Genomic DNA, 27088 nt, shown 5'->3' with positions numbered 1-27088 from the left:
TATAAAGTAAGGACTTACTCCTTTCAGTTTCAAAGAGACTCCTGCCTCCAGTGCACTAGATTTGGGAAAGAGGCCAGTGGTCCTGACTTTAAACCTGAATCCTAAATCTCTAGCTTCAAGTGCCCGGCCCTAGGCTCAGGATTCCTCATGATCCACAGTCCACAGTCCCCATCACCTCAGCCAGGAGACCACATTTCCATTCTCATCTGTCCTGCTGACTCACTATACCCTACAGTCTCAGAGTCCAGGATTTCTTGGCTTTCTTGGCTTCTGCCTCAACTGGGAGCAGGGGAACCTGTACGCTGATACGAATCTTTTTTTTTTTTTTTTTAATTATTTATTTGAGAGAGAGCATGAGAGAGAGAGAGCACAAGCAGGGGGAGGGGTAGAGGGAGAGAGAGAAGCAGACTCCCCGCTGAGCAGGGAGCCCGATACGGGACTCAATCCCAGGACCCCGGGATCATGACCTGAGCTGAAGGCAGACACTTAACTGACTGAGCCACCCAGGTGCCCGATAGGAATCTTTTTGAAATTTTATGACAATACGAAGCAATAGTCAGAATCCGACTCCTGGTAACGTATCCTTAGAAGCAACAAAGCTAATATTATCTGTGATAGCACAATATCGAAAAACACCCTAAGTGCCCAACAATGGAGCAGGAGTTAAATGTCCACGGGTTAACTTTCTAAAAAACGGTTTCGGAATGTCAGCTACGTCACAAAGCAACAATGTGTTAAACATGACGCACGTGCATCTGAACTGGGAGATTCTTAAAACTGGATGTGTCCCCAGGAGGGGGAAAGCTTCCAGCCACCCATCTGTGTGGTCTCAGCCCTGGAGCCGCTCCGAGGGCTCCTACGGAACCACGCTGTTCCCCGCCCTGTACGCTTCCAGGTGTGCTTGTTGCCAGCTGTGGCCAACTGTGTCACGTAAGTCTGACTGTCTAGTTCAGGGGCTCACAAACTTTTTGTGGAAAGGGCCAGATAGTATTTTGAGTTTTGTGGCCCAAATAGTCTCTGCCACAAATATTCAACCCTGCTATTGTTATACTGCAAAAACAGCATAAACAATGCAAAAACAAATGAGTGTGATGATGTTCCAGTAAAAGCTTTTTTTATCTTGTAAAAACAGGACAAAGGCCAATTTGGTCCACGGGACAGTTTGCCAACCCCTAGTCTCCCTAAACATAAGACCACTCAGGTAGAGTCATTGCAATAAACAGTGAACGCATGGACAAGGAAAATGACTCTGATAGGGTGATGGATAACTGGCCATAATCATTACTATGCTTACTGTTGTGATACTTTCCCATTAAAATATAGGTTCTTGGAAAACATAACCAATGATGGGACTCTAACTCTATATCCAGACATTCCTTCCTCTTTGCCAGCACAAATCATGGAGGGCCCACCTTCCCATTCCCCAAAGCCCAAGTCTCCTATCCTGGGTGCCATGGCCCCCTTGTTAATATTCAGGACTTGGCTTGAGGAGGAAAGGTACATCTTACCAGCCCCTCCTCCCCAAACACAAACAAAAACAAAAGCAAAGAGTACTTACTTGAATAATAAATTGAGACCAAAGAGGGTAAACATGACAGCCATGTAGCCAACAATGCCAGTGGCATAGCTGATTTTATAGATCAACAGGAACCACTTATAAACCAACCTGGAGAAAGGAGAGAAAATTAGCATAGCTGACATGGAAACTTGCCTAGGGGCCTCTGGATTACCAGAATCTCTTATTCTTACATCAATGGGGACATTAGGTTATTTGTCTAAGACTTATGAAGCAACTTCAGTTACTGTTACAGACCTGGTCACTCTCTTAATTGCAGAAATACCCCTGCATACCAGGGAGCTAGTGCTATTTTCCTGGTCCCAGACCAAGGGAAGAAAAGGGAGCCTTATAAAAGGTTTCAGCTTCAAACAAACAAAAAGCAGAGCTGATATCAGACAGCTATGCCCTCTCAAATTCAGATTAGCTGGAAGGAAGTGAAAACTAGTAACTACAGCTATGTTCAGATGGGAAGAGGTGGGGAAGGCCAACTGTTCTTGTCAGGAAAGAGAATTCAAGGGAAGATGAAAAAGAGGATCAGCTATGGGCTTTTCCCTTTTTTTTTTTTTTTTAAATATTTATTTATTTAAGTCATCATTATACCCAACATGGGGCTCGAACTCACGAGTTCAAGCTCCTGAGATCAAGAGGTCCATGCTCTTCCGACTGAGCCAGCAAGGCACCCCCAAGCTTTTCCTACTGGGAATGGTTAACCTGAATACTGCTTTGCTCCTATCTACAGGCCTATAATGAAATGGTGTCTAATGAATTTGCTTCTGAAATGATTTTCTTTCTGGAGAAGAAGGGATAAGAAAAGAGGTACTCAAAGAATACCTTTGAATGGATGTATGTGTGTGACTGTGGTGGTGGTGGGGTGGGGTTCACAGAATGCTCTTGAAGGAGGAGCAATGCTCTCTCAAATTCAATGAAAAGCAGTGTGAAACCAGGATGGTGAGAGCAAATGAGGAATTCACTTGAATAAACAGCTCAAGCCTGTCTGGTTCCTGAGACCAAGTTACCACCAACCTTGATGGGCCGCAGGGAGGAAGCTCAAGGTCCCTCCCTGTGCCTCCGTGCTGTGGCTAAGCAAGTGGTGATGGGTTCTCAGGCAAGGGAAAGGCCCCAAACATTTTGTAGTGCCTGCCCTCAGAAACCACACAAAGCTCCATTATCCAGGGTTTGCACTCATCAGATAGGAGTGAGACAGTGGAAAGGATGTGGAATTTTAGGCAAAATCTGGATTAAATGAGTTTTATTAGCTGGGTAATCCCAAGTAAATCAAATCACCACTCTAAGACAAGTTTACTTATTTGTAAAATGGGGAAACCATGATACCTTCCTCAGTGGATTGTACAGAGCCCATTTCCTGGTGTATATAATACATGCTCAATAAATGCTACATGAATAAGCATGGATGTTTATGAAAGTGCTTTGAAATTATAAAGCACTATCAAATGTTAGTTATTATCATCAAAAACCTCCCATGTCATAGACACATTTTCAGTCACTTTACCTACAAATTGATACTTGTTGTTACTTACTGACACTTAAAGTATATTTTTACACCGTTTCTTCACAGCACCCTTTATGAGGGAGCAATCACTGTCACATTTCTAGGGATAAAAAATTCAAGGCTCAGAAAGGTGAAGCCATACAGGTCATGTAATTAAGTGGCAGGGCTGGAGTTTCCAATCCACATCCATCTTGCTCCAGAGTCTCTATCTTCTATCACGGCCCTTAATGTAAACTACCACAGCCAGGGAGGAACTTCCAAGTCATCAACTTCACCTTGAAGATAAATTTTACCACGTACAAGGAAACTCAGAAGGCCAAAGTAAAACCTTACAGTGAAGCGGAACATAAAATGCATGGGAAAAAGAGCAACTTGCAACTTGGAAGCCTTTGGTTCTGGTAGTTACAACTCTGAGGCTGGCTAGTTCCTCTGCTAGGCTCTCCTGGACCTGTACACACGTCTCTCACAGCACTTACCAACTGCACTGAAACAGCTGCTTTCTGGTCCATCTCCTCCATTAAACCGAGCATTCCTTGAGGGCAGGGACCATGTCTTATCCAGCTCTGTATCCCCAGCGCTCAGCACAGGGCCTGATACATAGCAGGTGCTTGTTGAATGAATGAATGAATGAGAAAATCTCTTTCTGTCAAGTACAGATATGAAATGACCTCACAAGCTGGTTGGGAGGATCAAACTAGAAATGCATTTGGATAAAATACAAAGAATAATACAGGCAGGGGCTGTTTTGTGACCAAAGAAGTATTGTTTGTTGAAAAATTGCAAATTTGCTGAGATTCATTCATTCAACAAAAATTCACAGAGTAGGCTACTATGTGCCAGGCCCTGTGATAGGGCCTGGATATACCGGGACAAACAAAATACATGTGGTTCCTGATCTCACAGTTATAGTTTAGTGGGGGAGATAGACACTCAAGATTTTGTGTTATCTTCTATGATGGAAAACTATAGGGCCTATGAAAGAATATAACAGAAAACCTAATTTAGAGATCAGAGAAGGGTTCACAAAATAACATTTAAAATGAGACCACAATGATCCCCAGAATTTGCTTACTTATTTGGTTGATTTAAATATACATAGACCTTGATATAAACTCTAAGGTAAGCTATAGGGAAATATTTTGGGGTTTTTAATCTGTGAATGGGGGGGGCGGGTAGTTCTCCCAATCAGCTTGTTTTAGTGGGGGCCCATGCCAAATAACTTTGGCAAACAAAAATTACAACTTTTTCAGCCTAAACCTACCCCAATCCCATGCATTTCATCCCATTCCCTTCAGGAAACCTAGCTCTTCCCCACTACCTAAACTCTCACCTTGGGGTTGTCTGTACTAGTGGTTTTCGGGTGGCTCGGAAGGTGACAAAAGCTGTGACAGCAGAGAACAAGATCCAGATCACTAGGAACCTCCACCAATGCAGCTTCACTGTGAAATAGAGGGGAACAACCCACATCTGAAAGAGGGTCACCATCTGAAACACAAACACAAGCACTTCAGCTCTAGCCAGCTCCCTCTGTGCTCTATCTGCAAGTCCAGAGTGTATGCTGTGTGTTCCATTTTAGCCTGATCTTCTCCTACATTTCCAATGTTGGATAGAGGCACCTCCTAGTGGTCTAACTTAGAAACCTAGGACCATGCCTGACACCTCTCTTTCATTCCTCACCTACCTGTTGCATACATTCTTTCCTTTCCATGTGAGCCCTGGCTATCCCTTGCCTGGCTCACTACAGTGACCTCTTTGTTAAATCTCCCTGCGTTCAGCATCCCCCTCTCCAATCTATCCTTCCCAGGAGCACTGGAATGGTGTCTCTAACACACAGTCTTGAACATGTCATTCCCTGCTTACAACCTTCTAATGGTCCCCTGCATACAGGATAACACCCAAATCCTTAGGCAGTCAAATCCTCCACAATGTGGCCCGAAACTACTATTTCAAGAGTGACCTTCTACTACTTCCCATGCCGTTAGATTGTCCCCCTCAGGCTAAAACATCCTTTCCACCTGCCTTTCTGCCTGATAATATCACATCCAAGATACATGAAGCCTTCGATCTCCTTTCCAGGCAGAATGAGTCATAACTTTCTAGTGCTCCAAAAGCACTTTCTTTTCTACCATCATTACAGTGCTTATCTAGAGTGTGCTTCAAATTCATTATCTGAATGTAAGCTCCTTGAGAGCAGTGACTAGGCCATACTCATCTGTTTCCCATGTGCTAGGAAACGGTCTAGCACACGACAGATCCTCAATAAACTTAGATACATGAGAAGAAAGCAAAACTAGAACCCAAAACAGAGGCATGTTTCTGCTGTAAGGGGTGTCTCAGAACTCGGACTTGTCAGCTGAAGAGTTCCAAATGTATACAATGATTCTAAGTCAGAAGTTTGGACTGACCACCAGTCTTCCACTCCCTGGTGCCTCCTAACTCCCTCCACCAACCACCCTGCTTTCACTAGATGTCACTCTGCTCAGGTGAGTAGCAGGTGTTTAAAAAAAAAAAAGGTAATTAGTACTTAATGGAGCCTTTCTTCCTGATGTCATCAAATAAAATGAAAGAACGTGCGGGGACGAGTTATAGAGAGGAAAATGATAGTTTCCTAAAGTTCCATAGTGGAGAAAACTTTTGAGAAAGTATTTACTTGGGGATTTCTAGACCAGTGCTACCTAATCAAAACATAATGGTAGTCACATATGTAATTTTAAGTTATCTAGTAGTGACATTTAAAAAAGGAAAAAGAAACACTGGTGTTATTTTTAAAGATTTTATTTATTTGAGAGAGAGAGCAAGCGAACAGGGGGAGGGGCAGAGGGAGAGGGAGAGGGAGAAGCAGACTCTGTGCTGAGCACGGACCCTGACGTGGGGCTCGAGCTCATGACCCCGAGATCATGACCTGAGCCGAAATCAAGAGTCAGATGCTCAACCGACTGAGCCACCCAGGTGCCCCCAGATGATATTAATTTAAATAATATATTTTATTTTATCCAATACATCCAAAATATTATCGTTCCAACATTTACTTCATATTAAAATTATTTATGAAATCTTTTACTTTTTTTTGTACTGAGGCTTTGAAATCTGATGTGTTACCTTATATTTATGGCATACCTCAAGAGAGACTAGTCACATTTCAAGTGCTCAATAGCCATATGGTAATGGTCGCTCCCATATTGGACAGTGTACCTTAGAGCATCTTTTTAGCATTTAGTTGTCTCCTGTAGCTTCTAATAGACTGCTCTGTGGCAAGAAAAAGCCTTAGTGTTTTAGTGTTATTTTACATAGGAGAAAAAAAAAAGAGAGAGAAACACTGAGAGGAGAATGGTGAGCAGATCCCACTTTGCTTTAGAGCTTACGGTTCTGTGTGCTCACTGGTGCAGGCTAATGGTCAGTGAACACTGTAGTCTCAGTGCCCATTCTACTGTACAGGAACCCCCAACCAACTCTCCGAATGAAACATCCTAAAACAGTCTGGCCTTATATGAAAAGTGTGGGAGCACTGGGACGTATTAACAAACAGCTACCCAAATAACACTCCAGGTAACATTCTATGAGATAATGGGAGGAGACCAGGAAAGGACATCGTAACAAACCATATATTATTTAAGCTAGGGGATAAGAGGGGCGCCTGGGTGGCTCAGTTGGTTAAGTGTCCATCTCTTGATTTAGGCTCAGGTCATGATCTCGGGGTTGTGAGATCAAGGCCCATGTTGGGCTCTGTGCTCAGTGGGGGAGTCTGCTTGGGATTCTCTCTCTCTCTCCCTCTGCCCCTCCCCCTGTGCATGCACTCTCTCAGTAAATAAATTTTTTAAAAATCTTAAAAAAAAATACTTTAGGGGTACCTGGGTGGCTCAGTCGTTAAGTGTCTGCCTTCAGCTCAGGTCATGATCCCAGGGTCCTGGGATCGAGCCCCGCATCGGGCTCCCTGCTCGGCGGGAAGCCTGCTTCTCCCTCTCCCACTTCCTCTGCTTGTGTTCCCTCTCTCGCTGTCTCTCTCTCTGTCAAATAAATAAAATCTTAAAAAAAAAAAAATACTTTAAACTAGGGAATAAGACAACTGGAATCATGATATTCAAAGGGAGTAAATAAATGGTGGTGAGATGTGGAAAGAAGAGCTGCAGGGTCTTTAGCCTTCACATCATTTGCTTACAAAATAGCAGGACCATAGACTACAGAAGAATTAAATTACAGAGTCTGGTTACATTTGTCTTCTCTGAGAAAAAAAAAAAAAGGAATTCCTCCAAAAACCTGGCTATTGCAAAAAAACCAAAAAACCAAAAAAACAAAACAGAACAAAAAACCAGCCTGTCCCCTACCAGCCTTTTTCCCACTCCTCACCAATCATCAATAGCATGTTCTAAGAAGGAATCTAGTAAAGATAATTTTCTCTACATGAGCTGTAGCTCTGCATACTTTGGGTGCGGAGAGAGGCAAAGGACCTGGATTCTATTCTGGGTTGAATAAAGGCATAATCAGGAGTAGAAATCAGTGTAAAAGGAATGAAAAAAGTCTTGCCTTGCTTTGTTAACTCTGAGGCTTAAAACTTTAAGTGTATAAAGCTACTCAACTCACATCATGAAAGAAAGAGAAAAAAGGAAAGAAAAGGAAGAAGGAAAGTAGGGAAAGAGGGAGCAATTTAGGGACAGGGTAGGTTCTTTCAAACCAGATGGCTAAGTAGAAGACCAAAAGACCTAGATTCTAGTTCTGTGTGCTTCCAACTCACTGGGTCACCCTAAGGAGGTCCTTCCTCCTTGAGGGAAAGGTTTGACTTGATTTTTCAAGCACCTTTAAAGTTCTAACATGCTAAGGTTCTATTAAGCAGCCTTGTATCTCAGATTTCCTGGGAGAGTGAAGGCAGTGTTCATTCACTGGTACATCGAGTATTTATTTTGCATTTAATGGAAAAAAGAATGCAGAAATAAACATGACCCCCTAGTTAGGACCCCCTGTCCTCAAGGGGCTAACAGCAGCAGCAGGAGAAAAATAGAAATCAAACCCAAACTTTTTTTTTTTTAAATATTTTATTTATTTGACAGAGACAGCACAAGCAGAGGGAGAGAGAGAGAGAGGCAGGCTCCCTGCTGAGCAAGGAGCCCGATGTGGGACTTGATCCCAGGACCCTGGGATCATGACCCAGGCCGAAGGCAGCCGCTTAACCGACTGAGCCACCCAGGCGTCCCTCAAACCCAAACTTTAATGATTCTATTAATCTTTAGATGCTTCTAAAAAATTTTTTGTTTTAAAGTTGTTGTTTTTTTTTAAGGTAGGCTCCATATCCAGCATGGAGCCCAAGATGGGGCTTGACCTCACAACCCTGAGATCAATACTGGACTCTGAGCTGAGATCAAGAGTTGGGACGCTTAACCAACTGAGCCACCCAGGAGCCCCTAGAGATTTTATTTTTAAGTAACTTCTATACCCAATATGGGGCTCAAACCCACAAACCAACTGAGCCGGACAGGCACCCCTCTTTAGATGTTTTTTAGAAGTTCAAATAGAAATCATTAAAGAATGAATAAATAAAGTAGAATGATATAGTGAAATGACTGGAGATTTTAGAATTAAAGAGATCTAGATATGAATCCCAATATAGCTATTTACTGTATTATCTTAGGTAAGTCATTTAACCCTGATAAACCTAAGTTTTCTGAACTGTAAAATGGGATTAACAGTATCTACTCTCAAAAGATTGTATAGAGGGGCGCCTGGGTGGCTCAGTTGGTTAAGCGTCTGCCTTCAGCTCAGGTCATGATCCCAGGGTCATGGGATCCAGCCCCGCATTGGACTCCCCACGGGGAGCCTGCTTCTCCCTCTCTCTCTGCCTGCCACTCTGCCTACTTGTGTTCCCTCTCTCTGTCAAATAAATAAATAAAATCTTAAAAAAAAAAAAAAAAGATTGTATAGATAAAGGGAATTAATGCATGGAAAGCTCTTGGAACAAGCTAAAAACGTAAGCATTTAATATAAGTAATGTAATAAATATAATGTAAATATTCAATATACTAGCTCTTTTATATAAAAAAAACAAGCAGAGGGGTGCCTGGGTGGCTCAGTCGTTTAGTGTCTGCCTTCGGCTCAGGTCATGATCCCGGGGTCCTGGGATTGAGCCCCGCATCAGGCTCCCTGCTCAGCAGGAAGCCTGCTTCTCCCTCTCCCACTGCTTGTGTTCCTGCTCTCACTATCTCTCTGTCAAATAAATAAAATCTTTAAAAAAAAAACAAGCAGAGTGCATAATTCATAGTAAGCATTCAGTAAATGAGAGCTCTCACTAGGTCTTCGTGTGATCAAAATTGCATAAAGTCAAATGTAATAAGGGAGCAAAGACTGCAATGAGGCAACCAAAATAATCAACATATTGAAAGTGGTGGGGTTATAATGAAATAGAGACCAAAAAAAAAAAAAAAATACAAAAGATCAATGAAACCAAGAGCTGGTTGTTTGAAAAGATAAAGAAAATTGATAAACCTTTAGCCAGACACAAGAAGAGAAAAAGAGGACCCAAATAAAATTAGAAACGAAGAAAGAAGTAACAATCAACACCACAGAAATACAAAGAACTGGAAGAGACCACTACAAAAAATTATATACCAAAAAACTGGACAACCTAGAAGAAGTAGATAAATTCCTAGAAACATACAATCTTTCAAAACTCAATCTGGTAGAAACAGAAAATCTGAGCAGACAGATTACTAGTAATGAAATTGAATCAGTAATCAAAAACCTCCCAACAAACAAAAGTCCAGGACCAGAAGGCTTCACAGGTGAGTCCTACTATTTAAAGAGTTAATACCTATTCTCCACAAACTATTTGAAAAAGAAGAAAAGGAAAGCTTCCAAATACATTCTATGAGGCCAGCATTACCCTGATACAAAACCACACAAAGACACTACAAAAAACAAAAAACCAAACAAACAAACAAAACACCTACAGGCCAATATCCGGCATACACATAGATGTAAAAACCCTCAACAAAATATTAGCAAACCACATTCAACAAACATTAAAAGGATAGTGCATCATGAGCTGGTGGGACTTATTCTGGGGTTGCAAGGATGATTCAGTATTCACAAATCATACTCCACATTAACAAAATGAAGGATAAAAATCATACTATTATCTCAATAAATTCAGAAAAAGCATGTGACAAAGCAATATCCATTCATGATACAAACTCAAAAAAGTAGGGGCAGAGAAATTATACCTCAACATAATAAAGACCATATGTGAAAAACCCATAGTCAACATCATACTCAAAGGAGAAAAACCAAAAACTTTTCCTCCACGATCAGGAACAAGACAAGAATGTCCACTCTTGCCACTTTTATTCAACATAGTATTGGAAGTCCTAGCCACAGCAAGCAGGCAAGAAAAAGAAACAGAAAGCATCCAAGTTGGTAAGGAAGAACTTTATTACTATTTGCAGATGACACACCAGTATATAGAAAACCCTAAAGATTTCACCGAAAACCTATCAGAAGGAATATATGCATCCAGTAAAGTTTCAGGATACAAAATTAATGTACAGAAATCTGTTGCATTTCTATACACTAATAAAGAAGTAGCAGAAAGAGAAAATAAGAAAAAATTCCATTTGCAATTGTACCAAAAAGAATAAAATACCTAGGAATAAACTTGAGGAGGTGAAAGACCCATACTCTGAAAACTGTAAGACACTGATGAAAGAAACTGCAGATGACACAAAAGGAAAGATATGCCATCCTCATGGATTGGAAGAATTAATATTATTAAAATGTCCATATCACCCAAAGCAATCTATAGATTCAATGTAATCCCTACCAAAACACCAACAGCATTTCTCACAAAACTACTAAAATTTGTGTGGAACTGCCAAGACCCTAAAGAGCCAAAGCAATCTTGAGAAAGAAAAGCAAAGCTAGAGGCTTCATAATGCCAGGTTTCAAGATATACTACAAAGCTATAATAATCAAAACAGTATGGTACTGGTATAAAAACAGACACATAAATTATTCCAATTTTAGTATACGTGCTGCCAAAGTAAGCACAGTAGACACATAAATCAACAGAACATAACTAAGAGTTCAGAAATAAACCCATGTTTATATGGGCAATTAATCTACAACAAAGGAGGCAAGAATATAGAATGGAGTGAAGACCGTCTCTTCAATAATTGGCATTGGGAAAACTGGACAGCTACATGCAAAAGAATGAAACTGGACCACTTAAACTATACACAAAAATTAACTCAAAATGGATTAAAGACCTACATAAAACTCCTAAAAGAAAACATAGTAATTTCTTTGACATTGGCTATAGCAGCGTTTTTCTAGATATGTCTCCTCAGCCAAGGGAAACAAGCAAAACTAAACTATTTGGACTACACCAAAATAAAAGGCTTCTGTAGAGGGGTACCTGGTGGCTCAGTCAATTAAGTGTCCAACTGTTGGTGTCAGCTCAGGTCATGATCTCAGGGTCCTGGGATCGAGCCCCACATCGGGTTCTGCACTCAGCACAGAGTCTCTGCCGGAGATTCTCTCTCTGCCCCTCTCCCTCTGCTCCCCCTTCTTGCTCTCTCTCTCTCTCAAATAAATAAATGAAATGAAATTTAAAAAAAAAAAAGAGCTTCTGTAGAGCAATAAAACCATCAACAAAATAAAAAGGCAACCTACTAAATGGGAGAAGATATTTGCAAATGATATATCCAATAAGGAGTTAATATTCATAAATACATAAAGCACTTCTACAACTCAACACCAAAAAACAAATAATCTGATTAAAAATGGGCAGAACAGAAAGACATGTATCATATGACCTCACTGATATGAGGAATTCTTAATCTCAGGAAACAAACTGAGGGTTGCTGGAGTGGTGGGGGTGGGAGGGATGGGGTGACTGGGTGATAGACATTGGGGAGGGGTATGTGTTATGGTGAGCGCTGTGAATTGTGTAAGACTGTTGAATCACAGACCTGTACCTCTGAAACAAATAATACATTATATGTTAAAAAAAAAAAAAAAGAAGAAGAAGATAGCAGGAGGGGAAGAATGAAGGGGGGGAAATCGGAGGGGGAGATGAACCATGAGAGACTATGGACTCTGAAAAACAAACTGAGGGTTCTAGAGGGGAGGGGGGTGGGAGGATGGGTTAGCCTGGTGATGGGTATTGAGGAGGACACGTTCTGCATGGAGCACTGGGTGTTATACGCAAACAATGAATCATGGAACACTACATCAAAAACTAATGATGTAATGTATGGTGATTAACATAATAATAAAAAAATGGGCAGAAGACATGAACAGACATTTTTCCAAAGAAGACATACATGAAAAGGTGCTCAACGTCACTAATCATAAATGCAAGTCAAAACCACAATGAGATATCATCACATGCCTGTCAGAATGGCTAAAGTCAAAGACACGAGAAATGAGAAGTGTTGGCAAGGATATAAAGAAAAAGGAACTTTGTGCACTGTTGGTGGAATGTAAATTGGTACAGCCACTGTGGAAAACAGTATGGAGGTTCCTCAAAAAATTAAAAATAGAACTGCCAGTAATTCCACTATTAGGTATTTACCCAAGAAAACCAAAACACTAATTTGAAAAGACATATGCACTCCTATGTTTACTGCAGCGTTATTTATAGTTGCCAAGATACAGGAGTAACCCAAGTGTCCATTCGTAGATGAAGGGATAAAGAAGATGTGGTTTATATATACAATGGAATATTACTCAGCCATAGGAAGAGGAGATCTTGCCATTTGTGACAATATGGATAGACCTAGAGGGTATTATGCTAAGGGAATTCAGACAAAGAAAGACAAATACCATATGATTTTACTTATATGTGGAATAAAAAAATAAAATACATGAACAAACAAAAAAAAGCAGAAACAGACCCATAAATAGAACCAACTGAAGGCTGCCAGGGGGGAAGGAGACAGGGGGATGGGCAAATGGATGAAAGTGAGTAGGAGATACAGAACTCCAGTTATGGAATGAATAAGTCATGGGGATAAAAGGTACAGCATAGGAATACAGTAAATGGTATTGTAATACTGTATGATCATAGATGGATGCTATGCTCACACTTGTGGCGAGCATGGCATCACATATAGACTTGAGTCAATATGTTGTACACCTCAACTGATGTAAAACTGTGTGCCAACCATACTCCAATTTTTAAAAAAATCACCAAAACCTCCAGGGGGAAAAATGTGGTAGGGTTATAGCAATTTCTTTACAATGTTTAATTTGTCCTTTCCAGGAAAAATAAATTATCTAAAAACACAAACCAAGGACTTGAGGTCACTTTCAGGTACCCGGACACACTCCATTAGGTAGGCTTGAAAGCCAGATTCTGTTCAGGGCCTAGAAAGCAGGGCCTGACAAAGGGCAAAGCAGAGGGGCCAGTGAACAGAACAGCCTCCCATGTGAAAACTGGTAAGTTACAACTTTGCCTGGTTAATTTCTTTATTTCTACTGCAGTATTTATTAGCATTCTGCTTAATAAGTAAATTGAAGCTTCCTCATTAAGGAAGGCATTTTAGTGGCAAGCTTGGCAATATGTAAATTGCTGAAAGTTACCCAAGATTTTCAGAATGCTGTCAGGGACTCTGGTGCCATCTGCTGGCAACACTTCACGCAGACTAATTAAATTCAATAACTTGCTCAAGTGCTTGTGCCTGATGCTGGTACAAAGTAATGGGAAGCTTTGCCCCTAACTTCACTCCCAGGATTTAGGATGGTGAGACAAATACATGAATTGAACAGCCATTGAGTAGAAGTAGCAAAGCATCAAGTACTGACATGAGAGTTCAGAGGAAAGATGTAGCAGTGTGAGCAGAAGCCATCAGCGAAGACTGCCTGGAAGAGACAACTCTGGCTGTTTCTGAGGGGGCTTGGATTTGGCCAGCTGAAGGGGGAAACTGAAAGCCATTCACCTTTCTTTCCCTGAATTTACAAATACAAAGCTAAAGTGAAGACTAGCCTGAAACCTATTCATTGATTCATTGCAAACATTTACTGAGGGACAATCCCAGCTTCTCTGATCTGGAAAGTTAAGAATAGCTATATCCCACCTATCTCTCCACAAGACTATACAGTTGAAATGATGATGTTAGGCGCTAACAATAAGAGCTAGACCATATTTAAATGGACTTTCAGATTTTTTTTTCACCTCAAACTAGAATTCATGAAAAACCAGAAAACAGCTCCTGTATCACATCCTCCCCTGGGCACCAGGTGCCTTGCCGGTCTGCCATGCTTGGCACTTCTGTCTTTCAGGATTCTCATCACTTCTGTATTGCTCTATGTTGTGTTGGTAGTGATCACCCACCATGCTTGGCTGAAAAGGAATATAAAGGATGAACTGAAAACTGCAAGTCCAGCTAGTAGAGCAAAGTAAGAGACTCGCAGCTAACAGAACAATCAGCTTGGGGAAAAATGCCGATAAATGGACAGAGGTCAACTGGAGGAAGGTGTCTAGGATATGCTTCACAGCTCTGGTCAATATTTTCATGAATAATTTGGATGAAAATACAGAAGATCTGCTTACCAAACTGTGGACAGCAAAAAGTTTAGTAGGAGCTGGGAGAGAACAAGACAGTGAACATGGAAGACAGAAGAAGCAAGATCCAAAATGAATAAAGCTTGTTTCTACAGTTCTTCTAGCTCTAACATTCTATGAGCCAGTAAGCTGAAATGAAGAACGAAAACTATATGATGAAACCCAACCAACTACCCAAGTATAGGATGGAAAAATGAGTGGCTTAATAGCAGTTCATGTGAAACAGATCTAGGGGTCTCAGCTGACCACAAATTGCCAGGGAATATATGCCAGCAGGGACACTGACAAAAAAGCCAAGGCACCCTTATGCTGCTTAACTAGGAATATGCCCAGAATGAAGGAGGCAGCAGCTCTCCTGTTCTCTGCTCTGTCAAAGCATTCTTAGGGCCCTACAATTAAGTCTTGGGACCACACTGTACAAAGAACATTGACAAATATGGCCATAAGGGAGCAGCCAGGATTACAAAGGGTCTAGAAACCAAATTACATAATGAACAGCAGAAGGCACTAGGACAATAGACCTGGAGAACTACAGGGAGGCATAGCTGTTACCTTCAGTTATCTGAAGATCGTCCAGAGGCCCAATAAGGAGATATATGCAGTGTAGTTCTTGTGAACAAGTATGACCCCACACATTGCTAGAATACCCTATAGGGCAGAAACTTGGTTTTCAATTCCCCCCTACCATGCCCCTGCAAACAGTCACCTTACCACATGAGGCAGACCATTCCATTGCTAATAGATGTGCTAGATAGTTCTTCCCTGATGCCTACCTGAAAAATCTGCCTTCGTGTACTTTCTGCCTCTGGATCCAACTCTTGTCCTTCAGAGAGGCACACAGTACATTTACTTCCCATTTCTTATGACTACTCTTCTAATACCTAAAATTTTGTCTTTTTCCCCAAGTCTTCTCTCCAGGCAAGAGTCAGTCAAGAAATAATTTAACAAACATTTACTGAGCCCCTACCCCGCACCATACTAAGGACTGCAGAATCCAGAGATAAAAAACTAAACCTCCTCAAGAACTTAAGACTACCAAGGAGAAAAAAAACAATTATAATGCAGTATGATAAATGCTATAATGGAAAACGCCCTGGTGGCCCAGAAAGTGGAGGAGAGGCTTTCACTCAACATGGGGGAACCAAGGCTTCCTGAACAAAGCAACCTTTGACCTCTGTCCTGATAGCCTAGTAGGTGTAAGTAAAGGCATCATGATGAGTGAGTGTTCAAGATGAGGGAACATGGTATGTCTGACAAAGTACAAATAAGGAGGGAGGTGTGAGAAATGAGCCTAAAGAGTAGGCAAGGCTCAGAGAAGGCTGATGTATGCATTACACATAGAGAAGTTTTTATTATACTCTGGGGAAGAAAGTTTTTCTTTCGCATAGAAAGTGGATTACCACCCTTTACCATCTTAGACCATATTCTCTAGTCACATCCCAGTAACCCTCTTAATGTGTTGGTCTAAGAAAAATCTATAGTACTTTAAAGATTTCTAGGTAGGAGATTTTGCCATTCATCCATCCCACAAGGGAACTGCAGTTCAGGGGACAGGAGTTTAAAAAGATACTGTTTTTGGTAACAGAAATGATGAAAGCTTCTCCCTGGAGATCTTTAAAAATAGGATAGACACTTTTCCAGGCATAAACTTACTCCTTCCCCTAACATCCCTGTGGGAGCTAAGGAGTGAGTAATACTAGACTCTGAACAGATGATGAAAACTGAGCGACAGAGAAGCCAAAAAGCAAGCTGGGCCTGGGCTAGTTTCTAATCCAGATCTTCTGTCTCCCAAGTCCTGCCTCCTTGGCACCCATTCACTTTTGAGTTTCTGATAAAACCCTGGAAAGGCTGAGAAGGCAATATGATGGACCTAGGCAAAAGTCACTAAAGAAGGAAAAATCAGGGGAGTTAAAAACAGAAATGACCATGGCAGAAACTGACAATTTCCTGGAGCTTTTGAGAAACCTCAAAAAATGGTTGAGTACTCATATGAGAAGAGCACTTAACCAAGAATCAGATTTTGGTTTTATGTCCAACTCCCCAATTTAATGGTCATGTGCTCCCAGCAAATCTCTTCAGGATTCTGCACTTTGGTTTACTAATCTGAAAAATGGAGGTATATCCCTATCCTTACTACCGAATAAAGCCACTGTGGGGTTCCAATGAGATATCAGACGAGAAAAGTATTTTTCTAAAATATCAACAAATTGCAACTATAAGCAGCTTAAGGTGGTAATACTACTGTTGCTATGACTGAAAAAAACAGTACCCTGAAATTTAAATACAGAAAACAGTAGGACCTTTTGCTCCTAAATAGCAGTTAATTTAGATGCAGTTCTTTTAACGTTTAGGATGGACTTGACCTCCTAAGTTACAAAAAGATGTTTGATACTTTTCACAGTGAAACCAGTGGATTGCCATACTTGCTCATAATCAGCCTAATGGCTGGCAGCATCCACGCTGCTCTCTGGCAGTGCTTCTCATAGGGGGTGAATTTCCTCCCCAGGGGACATGTGATGAAGTTTGGAGACATTTTTGGTTGTGATGATTAGGAGAGGGGATGCTAGTGGCATCTAGTAAGTAGAAACCAGGCATGCTGCTAAACATCCTACACATGACAATCCCCCACAAAAATATAATCATCGGGCCCAAAATGTGAATAGTCTCCCTATTGAGAGACCTGGTCTAGGAGAATAGAACTAGTGTTTTTCCACTCAGGGGTCATGTGTGCCAACTGAAAGTCTGGGTTGCCAACTAGCACTAGGGAAAAACAGAAAATTTCATTCAGTTTGAGAGAAACAGAGCCTTATCAATTAATTCCATCATTTCTCAGCATGCCCATAAGAAGCATTTTTTTTAAAGCTCTGGTAGCTAATCTCAAACAGTTCATGTTTCTACTATTTGACAATAATCCCAGTGTCTCTCCTTTACACAACATTCTCTGGGGAGCCATTTTGCTTTGATTCTTTTTTAGTCCCATTCTTCACCCCATAGACATTTAATGTGTTTAACATGTATATTTTTGTTTGTATCTGTTCTTACAAACTGTATTTTTTGTGCATGTGTTTTGATTTATTAGTTGGCACTGTGTCTTTCTCTTTGTTACTTTTTCCACTCAGTACTCTGCTTTTAAGATCCACATGTCGTTACAGGTAAACCTAATGTGTTGCTTTTAACTGCAATGCAGAGTCATGATATGCATCCACCACATTTTACTTATTTATTCAGATACAAATACCCAGACTGCCTCCAACTCTTCAATTAACTGCCATAATTAACATTTATTTATTTTTTTTTTTGGTTAAAGATTTTATTTATTTATTTATTTATTTATTTATTTGACAGAGAGAGACACAGCGAGAGAGGGAACACAAGCAGGGGGAGTGGGAGAGAGAGAAGCAGGCTTCCCGTGGAGCAGGGAGCCCGATGCGAGGCTCTATCCCAGGACCCCGGATCATGACCTGAGCCGAAGGCAGGCGCTTAACGACTGAGCCACCCAGGCGCCCCGTAATTAACATTTAAATCAATACCTTCTCACATGCCCCTTTAGGATATGTCACAAGATATGTATATATTCCATCTGACTGAATAGTGCCATGCTGCTCTCCCCATAATACCCGCCCCATCTTCATATCTACAAAGAATACACAAAAGTTCCTAAAGCCTCTGACCCTGCCAGCAGTTGGACATATCCAGCTTGTTAGTCTAGAATATCAATTATCATCAGTTTTAATCATTACTAAACTCCTATTCTGCTATCAGTTAACTTTGCCTATGGTCCCCTTTACAGAACAAATCCCCTTAATCTTTTTTTTTTTAAATAATTTATTTATTTATTTAAAGAGGGCACAGGGGGGTGGGAAGGGCAGGTAGAGACAGGGAGAGAGAGAATCCCAAGTAGACTCCACACCCAGCATGGAGTCTGACGTGGGGGCTCAATCCCACAACCCCAAGATCATGAACCAAGCCAAACTCAAGAGTCAGACACTTAACCGACTGAGCCACCCAGGTCCCCCCCTTAATCTTAATAATCAAATTTATCATATTTTTATGTTATTTATCTACATAATTTTTATTAACTTCATAGTTTTGCCTTTCATAATTAGATCTTTAATCTATCCTTAGTCCCCTTTGTATGCAGTGTGATACAGGTATCTAGTTTTAATATTTCTCCATATGGTGAGTCAGTTTTCTCAATACAATCTACTTAACAATAAATATTTTCTTCACTGATTGGTGGTTACACTTTTATTATGGTTTTTTTAAGATTTATTTATTTATTTGAGAGACAGAATGAGTGGGAGGGGCAAAGGGGGAGAGAATCTCAAGTAGACTCCAAGCAGAGCATGGAGCCTGACACAGGGCTCACTCTCACAACCCTGAGATCATGACCTGAGATCATGACCTGAGCCGAAACTAAGAGTCAAATGCTTACCTGACTGAGCCATCCAGGCTCCCCTACGCTTTTATTGTATATTAAGTTCCCATTATACAGGGATCTGTCTCTGAGATCTTTACTCTGTTCTACTAGTCTATTTGTCTATTCTTATGATATGTCTTACTATTTGAAAAGGCAAGTCTGTGTCTTAGGAATTGCTTTCTTGCTTTTATTTTTGAACCTCAAGTAGAGGGGGGAAAATGAGTTAACCAGAATCTCTAATGAATATTCCCATCATTAGTCATGCATGGACTACTTTTAATTTTTAAAAATTACTTTTAATTGTGGTAAAAACTCATAAAATTAACCATCTTAATCATTTTTAAATATATGGTTCAGTAGTGCTAAGTAATATTCCCACTGCTTTCTAACAGATCTCCAGAACTTTTTCATCTTACAAAACAGACACTTCTATGCCCATTAAATAACAACTTCCTACTCTCCCCCTCTGCCCCATCTCCTGATAACCACTATTCTACTTTCTGTCTCTGTGAATCCGACTACTCTAGGTACCTCATAAAAGTGGAAGACAAATATAAGCATTTGTCATTTTGTGACTGGCTTACTTTACTAAGCATAATGTCCTGAAGGATCACCATGTTGAAGCATATGACAAAATTTCCTTCCTTTTTAAGTTATTTTTAATAATATAACTACTGAACCCACCACCCAACATAAAAACTGGAACATCTAAAACTACTTATATCTATGTGCTCTTCTCTAGCCTATCCTCCAGTCTTCCATCCAACATCACCCTCATCCTGCATCTTGATTTTATCATTCCCTTGCTTCATAAAATACGGTTGTATTATGCATATACATATTTTTAAAACATATTCTTTAGTTTTCATTGTTTTTAGCTTTCTATGAAAGGTATCAAGTTACGAGCAGCCTTCTGAATCTTTTTTCACTCAATATTAAATTGCTAAGATTCATCCTTACCATTACTTGTAACTACAGTTAATTATTTTTTGTGTTGTTTTATATATTTCATGCTATATGCATGGTTTTATAAGTTACATAATATTCCATTGGTGAATACATCACAACTAACTTATCCAGTCACCCATATTTGGGTACTGAGTCATTTTTAAGTTTTTGCTATTACAAATAATGCTGTTATGGAAATTCTGATACATCCTCCTAGGATGCATATGCAAAAATCCAAGATCAAAATGAAAAGGCAACCTACTGAATGGGAGAGGATATTTGCAAATGATATATCTGATAAGGGGCTAATATCCAAGATACATAAAGAACCTATACAGCCCAACACCAAAAAATAATAATGAAAGAATCTGATTAAAAATGGGCAGAGGAGGGGCACCTGGGTGGCTCAGTGGGTTGAGCATCCCACTCTAGACCTAGAGGGTTTAAGCTTGGGTCATGATCTCGGGGTCCTGGGATTGAGCCCCGCTTCAGGCTCCCTGTGCTGTGCGGAGTCTGCTTCCCCTCTCCCCACTCTTTTTTTTTTTAAAGCAGTTTTTTTTGTTTTGTTTTAAAGATTTATTTATTTATTTATTTGACAGAGAGAGAGACAGCGAGAGAGGGAACACAAGCAGGGGGAGTGGGAGAGGGAGAAGCAGGGGGAGTGGGAGAGGGAGAAGCAGGGGGAGTCGGAGAGGGAGAAGCAGGCTTCCCGCCGAGCAGGGAGCCTGATGCGGGGCTTGATCCCAGGACTCTGGGATCACGACCTGAGCCGAAGGCAGATGCTTAACGACTGAGCTACCCAGGCGCCCCATCCCCTCTCCCCACTCTTGCACGGGTGCGCAGGCTCTCTCTCTCTAAAATAAATAAATAAATCTTAAAAAAAAAAAAAAGATTAAAAAAACTGGGCAGAGGACCTGAATAGACATTTTTCCAAAGAAGACATACAGATGGCCAAGAAGTACATGAAAAGATGCTCAACATCACTGATCATCAGGGGAATGCAAATCAAAACTATAGTGAGACATGACCTCACATAGAATGGCTAGTATCAAAAAGAAAAGAAATAACAAGTGTTGATGAGGATGTGAAGAAAAGGGAAGGCTGGTATACTGTAAATTATTAGTATAGCCACTGTGGAAAACATTGTGGAAGTTCCTCAAAAAATTTAAAATAGAAATATCATATGATCTAGTAATTCCACTGTTGGTTACTTACCATCCTCCCCCACCCCCCGCAAAAAGAATCCAGTCATTTGAAAAGATATGTGCAATCTCTATGTTTAAGGCAGCATTATTTACAATAGTTAAGATATAGAAGCAACCTAAGTGTCCAGTGATAGATGAATAAAGAAGATGTGGTATATATGTGTGTAATATTATGCAGCCATAGATAACAATGAGATCTTGCCATTTGTGACAACATGGATGGACCTAGAGGGTATCATGCTAAGTGAAATATGTCAGACAGAGAAAGACAAATACCATATAACTTCATTTATATGTAGAATCTAAAAAAAACCCACCAAAACAAATGAACGAAAAGAAACAGACTCATAAATACAGAGAATAAAGAGTTGCCAGGGGGCAGAAGTGTATGGGGATGGGCAAAATAGGGGTAGGGGATTAAGAGGTACAAACTTTCAGTTATGAAATAAGTAAATCAGGAGATTGAAAATTACAGCATAAGGAATACAGTTAATAAGACTGTAATAATGTACAGTGACAGATAGTAAATACACTTATCATAGTGAGCACTGTAGAATGTATGGAATTTTTGAATCACTATGTTGAACACCTGAAAATAATATAACATTCTGTATCAACCATACTTCAATAAACACTTCAAGGAAATTGAAATAGCAAATACAAAAACTAATCAACAATACAAACAACTGGTAGAAGAAATCAATGACTAGTAAGCATGAAAATGTGCTCAACCTCACTAATAATTAAAAATCTTTAAAAAAAAAAAGGGAACAGAGAGGAACTATAAAAACAACCATAAAACGAGTAACAAAATGGAAATAAGTACATACCTATCAATAATTTTGTTTTTTTAAGATTTTATTTATTTATTTGACAGAGACACAGTGAGAGAGGGAACACAAGCAGAGGGTGTGGTGGGAGAGGGAGAAGCAGGCTTCCCCGCTGAGCAGGGAGCCCGATGTGGGGCTTGATCCCAGGACCCTGGGATCATGACCTGGGCCAAAGGCAGACACTTAATGACTAAGCCACCTAGGAGCCCCTACTTTGTTTTTATTTTTTTTTTAAGATTTTATTTATTTATTGGACAGAGAGATAGAGAGAGAGCACAAGTAGGCAGAGTGGCAGGCAGATGAAGAGGTAGAAGCAGGCTCTCTGCTGAGCAGGGAGCCGGACGTGGGGCTCAATACCAAGACCCCAGGATCATGACCCGAGCCAAAGGCAGTCGCTCAACCAACTGAGCCACCCAGGCACCCCTACTTTGTTTTTTTTATAAGACATTTAAAAAAATTTTTTTATTTATTTTAAGTAATGTCTACACCCAACACGGGGCTCAAACTTATGACCCTGAGATCAAGAGTCGCACACTCCTCCTACTGAGCCAGCCAGACACCCCTATCAATAATTACTTTGAATGTAAATGGACTGAACACTCCAATCAAAAAACATAGGATGACAAAATGGATTAAAAAAACAAGACCATCTATATGCTGCTACAAGAGACGCATTTCAGACCTAAAGACACATACAGAATGAAAGTGAGGGGATGGAAAAGCATTTTTCATGCAAATGGAAGTGAAAAGAAAGCAAGGGTAGCAATACCTATATCAGTCAAAGTAGACTTTAAAACAAAGACTGTAATAAGGAAAGACACTAATAATCATAAAGGAGACAATCCAACAAGAAAATGTAACAATTGTAAGTAGTTATGCACCTGACTGGGAGCACCCAAATACATAAAGCAGCTAATAACACACTTAAAGGAAGTAACTGACAGTAATATAATAATAGTAAGGGAGTTTAGGGGCGCCTGGGTGGCTCAGTCGTTAAGCGTCTGCCTTCGGCTCAGGTCATGATCTCAGGGTCCTGGGATCGAGCCCCGCATCGGGCTCCCTGCTCCGCGGGAAGCCTGCTTCTCCCTCTCCCCCTCCCCCTGCTTGTGTTCCCTCTCTCGCTGTGTCTCTCTCTGTCAAATAAATAAATAAAATCTTTAAAAAAAAAAAAAAAAAAATAGTAAGGGAGTTTAACACTCCACTTAACATCAATGGATAGATCATCCAAATAGAAAATCAACAAGAAAACAGCAGTTTTGAATGACACACTGGACCAGATGGATCAAACAGATATATTCAGAACATGCCATCCTAAAACAACAGAATACACTTTCTTTTCAAGAGCACATGGAATGTTCTCCAGAAGAGATCACATGAGGCCACAAAACACATCTCAACAAATTCAAAATAAACTCACAATGGATTAAGGATCTAAATGTGAGACCTAAAACCATAAAAATCCTAAAAGAGAACACAAACAATAACTTCTCTGACATCAGCCACAGAAACATTTTCTAGATATGTCTCCTGAGGCAAGAGAAACAAAAGCAAAAATAAACTACTGGGATTACATCAAAATAAAAAGCTTCTGCACAGCAAAAGAAACAATCAACAAAATTAAAAGACATCCTACTGAATGGGAGATGTTTGCTAATGACATATCCAATAAAGGGTTAGTATCCAAAATATATAAAGAATTTATATAACTCAACACCAAAAAGAACCAATTAATCCAATTAGAAATGGGCAGAAGACATGAACAGGTATTTCTCCAAAGAAGACATACTGATGGCAACAGACACATGAAAAGATGCTCAACATCACTCATCATCAGGGAAATGCAAATCAAAACTATGATGAAATATGACTCCACACCTGTCAGAATGGCTAAAATCAAAAACACAAGAAACAACAAGTATTGGTGAGGATGTGGAGAAAAAGGAACCCTTGTGCACTGTTGGTAGGAAGGCAAACTGGTGTAGCTACTATGGAAAACAATATGGAAGTTCCTCAAAAAATTAAAAATAGAATTACTATATGATCCAGTAACTCCACTCCTGGGTACTTACCCAAAGAATACAAAAACACTAAATGGAAAGATATATGCACCCCTATGTTTATTGCAGTATTATTTACAATAGCCAAATTATGGAAGCAGCCCAAGTGCCAATCAACAGATGAATAAAGATGATGTGGTACACACACACACACACACACACACACACACACACACACACACACAGGAATATTACTCAGCCATAAAAAAGAATGGGATCCCGCCATTTGTAACAACATGGATGGATCTAGAGAGTATAATGCTAAATGAAATAAGTCAGGCTGAGAAAAACAAATACTGTATGATTTCCTTCATGTGTAATTTAAAAAACAAAACAAATGAACAAAGAAAAAAAGAGACAAACCAAAAATAGACTCTTAATTATAAAGAACAAACTGATGGTTACCAGAGGGGAGGTGGGTAGGGGGATGGGTGAAATAGGTGAAGGGAATTGATAGTACACTTATTGTGATGAGCCCTGAGTAACATATAGAATTGCTGAATCACTGTTTTACACCTGAAACTAATGTAACACTGTAACTACATTGAAATTAAAATAAAAAAATTAATAAAGAAAAAATGTGGTACTGACATAAGCACAGTCATATAGTTCAATGGAATAGAACTGAAAGTACAAAAATAAATGCATACATCTACAGTCAACTGATTTTTTTACAAGAGTGACAAATCATTCAATGGAAAAAGAAGTCTCTTCGAAAATAGTGCTAAGACAACTGGATATCCACATGCAAAAAAATGAAGTTAGACCTTTACCTCACACCATTTACAAAAAGTAACACAAAACAGACCAAAGACCTATAAGTAAGAGCTAAAAATATAAAACCCTTCCAAGAACACATAGAGATAAAGCTTAATAGTCTTGGATTTGGCAACAGATTCTTAGATATAACACTAAAAGCACAAGCAACAAAAGAAAAAATAGGTTTAAGGGTGCAAACTTGGAACAAGTAAAATAAACTATCATAGAGATCTAATGCTAAGTATAATGCATATAGACACCAATACTGTAGTCTAATCATCAGACTTGCTAAGAGACTAGACCTTAATTATTTCAACCACTAAAAAGGATAATCACGTGATGTGATAGAGGTGCTTAATGTTGTTATAATGTCAATCATACTGCAAAAAATAAATGTATCAGTTAACATATTGTACACCTTAAATATACCCAATGTCAGGGGTGCCTGGTTGGCTCAGTCGGTTAAGCATCTGCCTTCGGCTCAGGTCATGATCCGGGACATGATCAGGTCCCGCATCGGGCTCCCTGCTCAGCGGGGAGCCTGCTTCTCCCTCTCCCTCTGCCATTCCCCCTGCTTGTGCTCTTTATCAAATGAATAAATAAAATCTCTAAAAAAAAAAATGTACTCAATGTTATATGTCAAATATATTCATTAAAAAAGAAAAAAGAGATAAACTGGACATCAAACTTAAAAATGTTTATGCATCCTCTTTCCCATCTTGCAAGATGGGGAGTAAAAAAGCTGAGAAGCTGGATACTAAGGAGAAGAAACCTGAAGCCAAGAAGGCTGATGCTGGTGGCAAGGTTAAGAAGGGTAACCTCATGGCTAAAATGCCAAATGGGAAGCCCCACCGCAGTCGAAACCCTCTCCTAGTCAGAGCAATTGGCAGCTATTCCTGATCAGCTATGTACTCCAGAAAGGCCATCTACAAGAGGAACTAGTCAACAGCTAAGAAAAGAAAGAGAAGGTTCTTGCTACTGTTACAAAATCAGTTGGCGGTGACAAGAATGGTAGTACCCGAGTGGTTAAACTTCACAAGATGCTGAGGTATTACTCTACTGAAGATGTGCCTCGAAAGCTGTTGAGCCACAGCAAAAAACCTTTTAGTCAGCATTGTAAGAAAACTGTGAGCTAGCATCACTCCTGGGACCATTTTGATCATCCTCACTGGGTGCCACAGAGGTAAGAGGGTGGTTCTCCTGAAGCCACTGAGCAGTGGCTTGTTACTTGTAACCAGACCTCTAGCCCTCAATCGAGTTCCTCTGCGTAGAACACACCAGAAATTTGTCATTGCCACCTACACCAAAATTGGTATCAGCAGTGTGAAAATCCCAAAACATCTCACTGATGCTTACTTCAAGCAGCAGCAGCTACATAAACCCAGACACCAGGAAGGTGAGATCTTCGACAGAGAAGGAGAAATATGAGATTACAGAGCAGTGCAAGGTTGATCAGAAAGCTGTGGACTGTGCACCTGGGTGGCTCAGTCATTAAGCGTCTGCCTTCAGCTCAGGTCATGGTCTCGGGGTCTTGGGATTGAGTCCCACGTCGGGCTCCCTGCTCCGCAGGAAGCCTGCTTCTTCTCCCTCTCCCACTCCCCGGTTTGTGTTCCCTCTCTCACTGTGTCTCTCTCTGTTAAATAAATAAAATCTTAAAAAAAAAAAAAGCTGTGGACTCACAAATTCTGCCAAAAATTAAAGCTGTTCCTCAGCGTCAAGGCTACCTCTGCTCTGTGTTTTCTCTCACAAATGGAGTTTACCCTCACAAACTGGTATTCTAAATTTCTTAAAAAGAACCTAATTAATAACTGATCCATTAAAATGTTTATGCACCAAAGGACACTATGGAGAAGGTAAAAAGGCAACCCACAGAATGGGAGAAAATATTTATAAATCATATATCTAATAATGGTCTACTATCCAGACTATATAAAGAACTCTTACAACACACACACACACACAAAGAGAAAAAAGAAACAAACAAACAAAAGGCAGTTAAAAAATAGGCAAAGAGATTTCTCCATGGAAGATATACATGTGGCCAATAAACACATTTTTTTACATCACTTTTTTTTGTCAATAAACACATCAAAAAATCCTCAACATCATGAGTCATTAGGGAAATACAAATCAAACCACAATGAGATACTACTTCATGCCCACTAGGGTGACTATATGAAAGAAAAGAAAAGAAAAGAAAAGAAAAAGAAAAAAAGAAAGAGGAAGAGGGAGGGAGGGAGAAGAGAAGAG

General features: G+C 40.1%; 1 protein-coding gene and 1 pseudogene across 1 annotated transcript in view; one reads left to right on the top strand and one right to left on the bottom strand.

Moving 5' to 3' along the window:
* RNF121 (ring finger protein 121) overlaps positions 1–27088 on the bottom strand; it is an 82544-nt gene that overhangs the window by 17211 nt on the left and 38245 nt on the right. The window contains exons 4-5 of the mRNA XM_032426972.1: positions 4399–4553; positions 1559–1666 (exon numbers count right to left, since the gene is read on the bottom strand). Of these exons, the coding sequence (XP_032282863.1) occupies positions 1559–1666; positions 4399–4553 (263 nt within the window). The remainder of the gene's footprint in view (positions 1–1558; positions 1667–4398; positions 4554–27088) is intronic.
* LOC116646346 lies at positions 25520–26749 on the top strand (annotated as a pseudogene).

This window comes from Phoca vitulina, unplaced genomic scaffold (assembly GCF_004348235.1).
Source record: "Phoca vitulina isolate PV1807 unplaced genomic scaffold, GSC_HSeal_1.0 scaffold36, whole genome shotgun sequence".
In the NCBI taxonomy this organism is placed as follows: domain Eukaryota; kingdom Metazoa; phylum Chordata; class Mammalia; order Carnivora; family Phocidae; genus Phoca; species Phoca vitulina.
The sequence above is the reverse complement of the archived record's forward strand: the minus strand, read 5'-3'. Positions and strand labels throughout refer to the sequence as shown.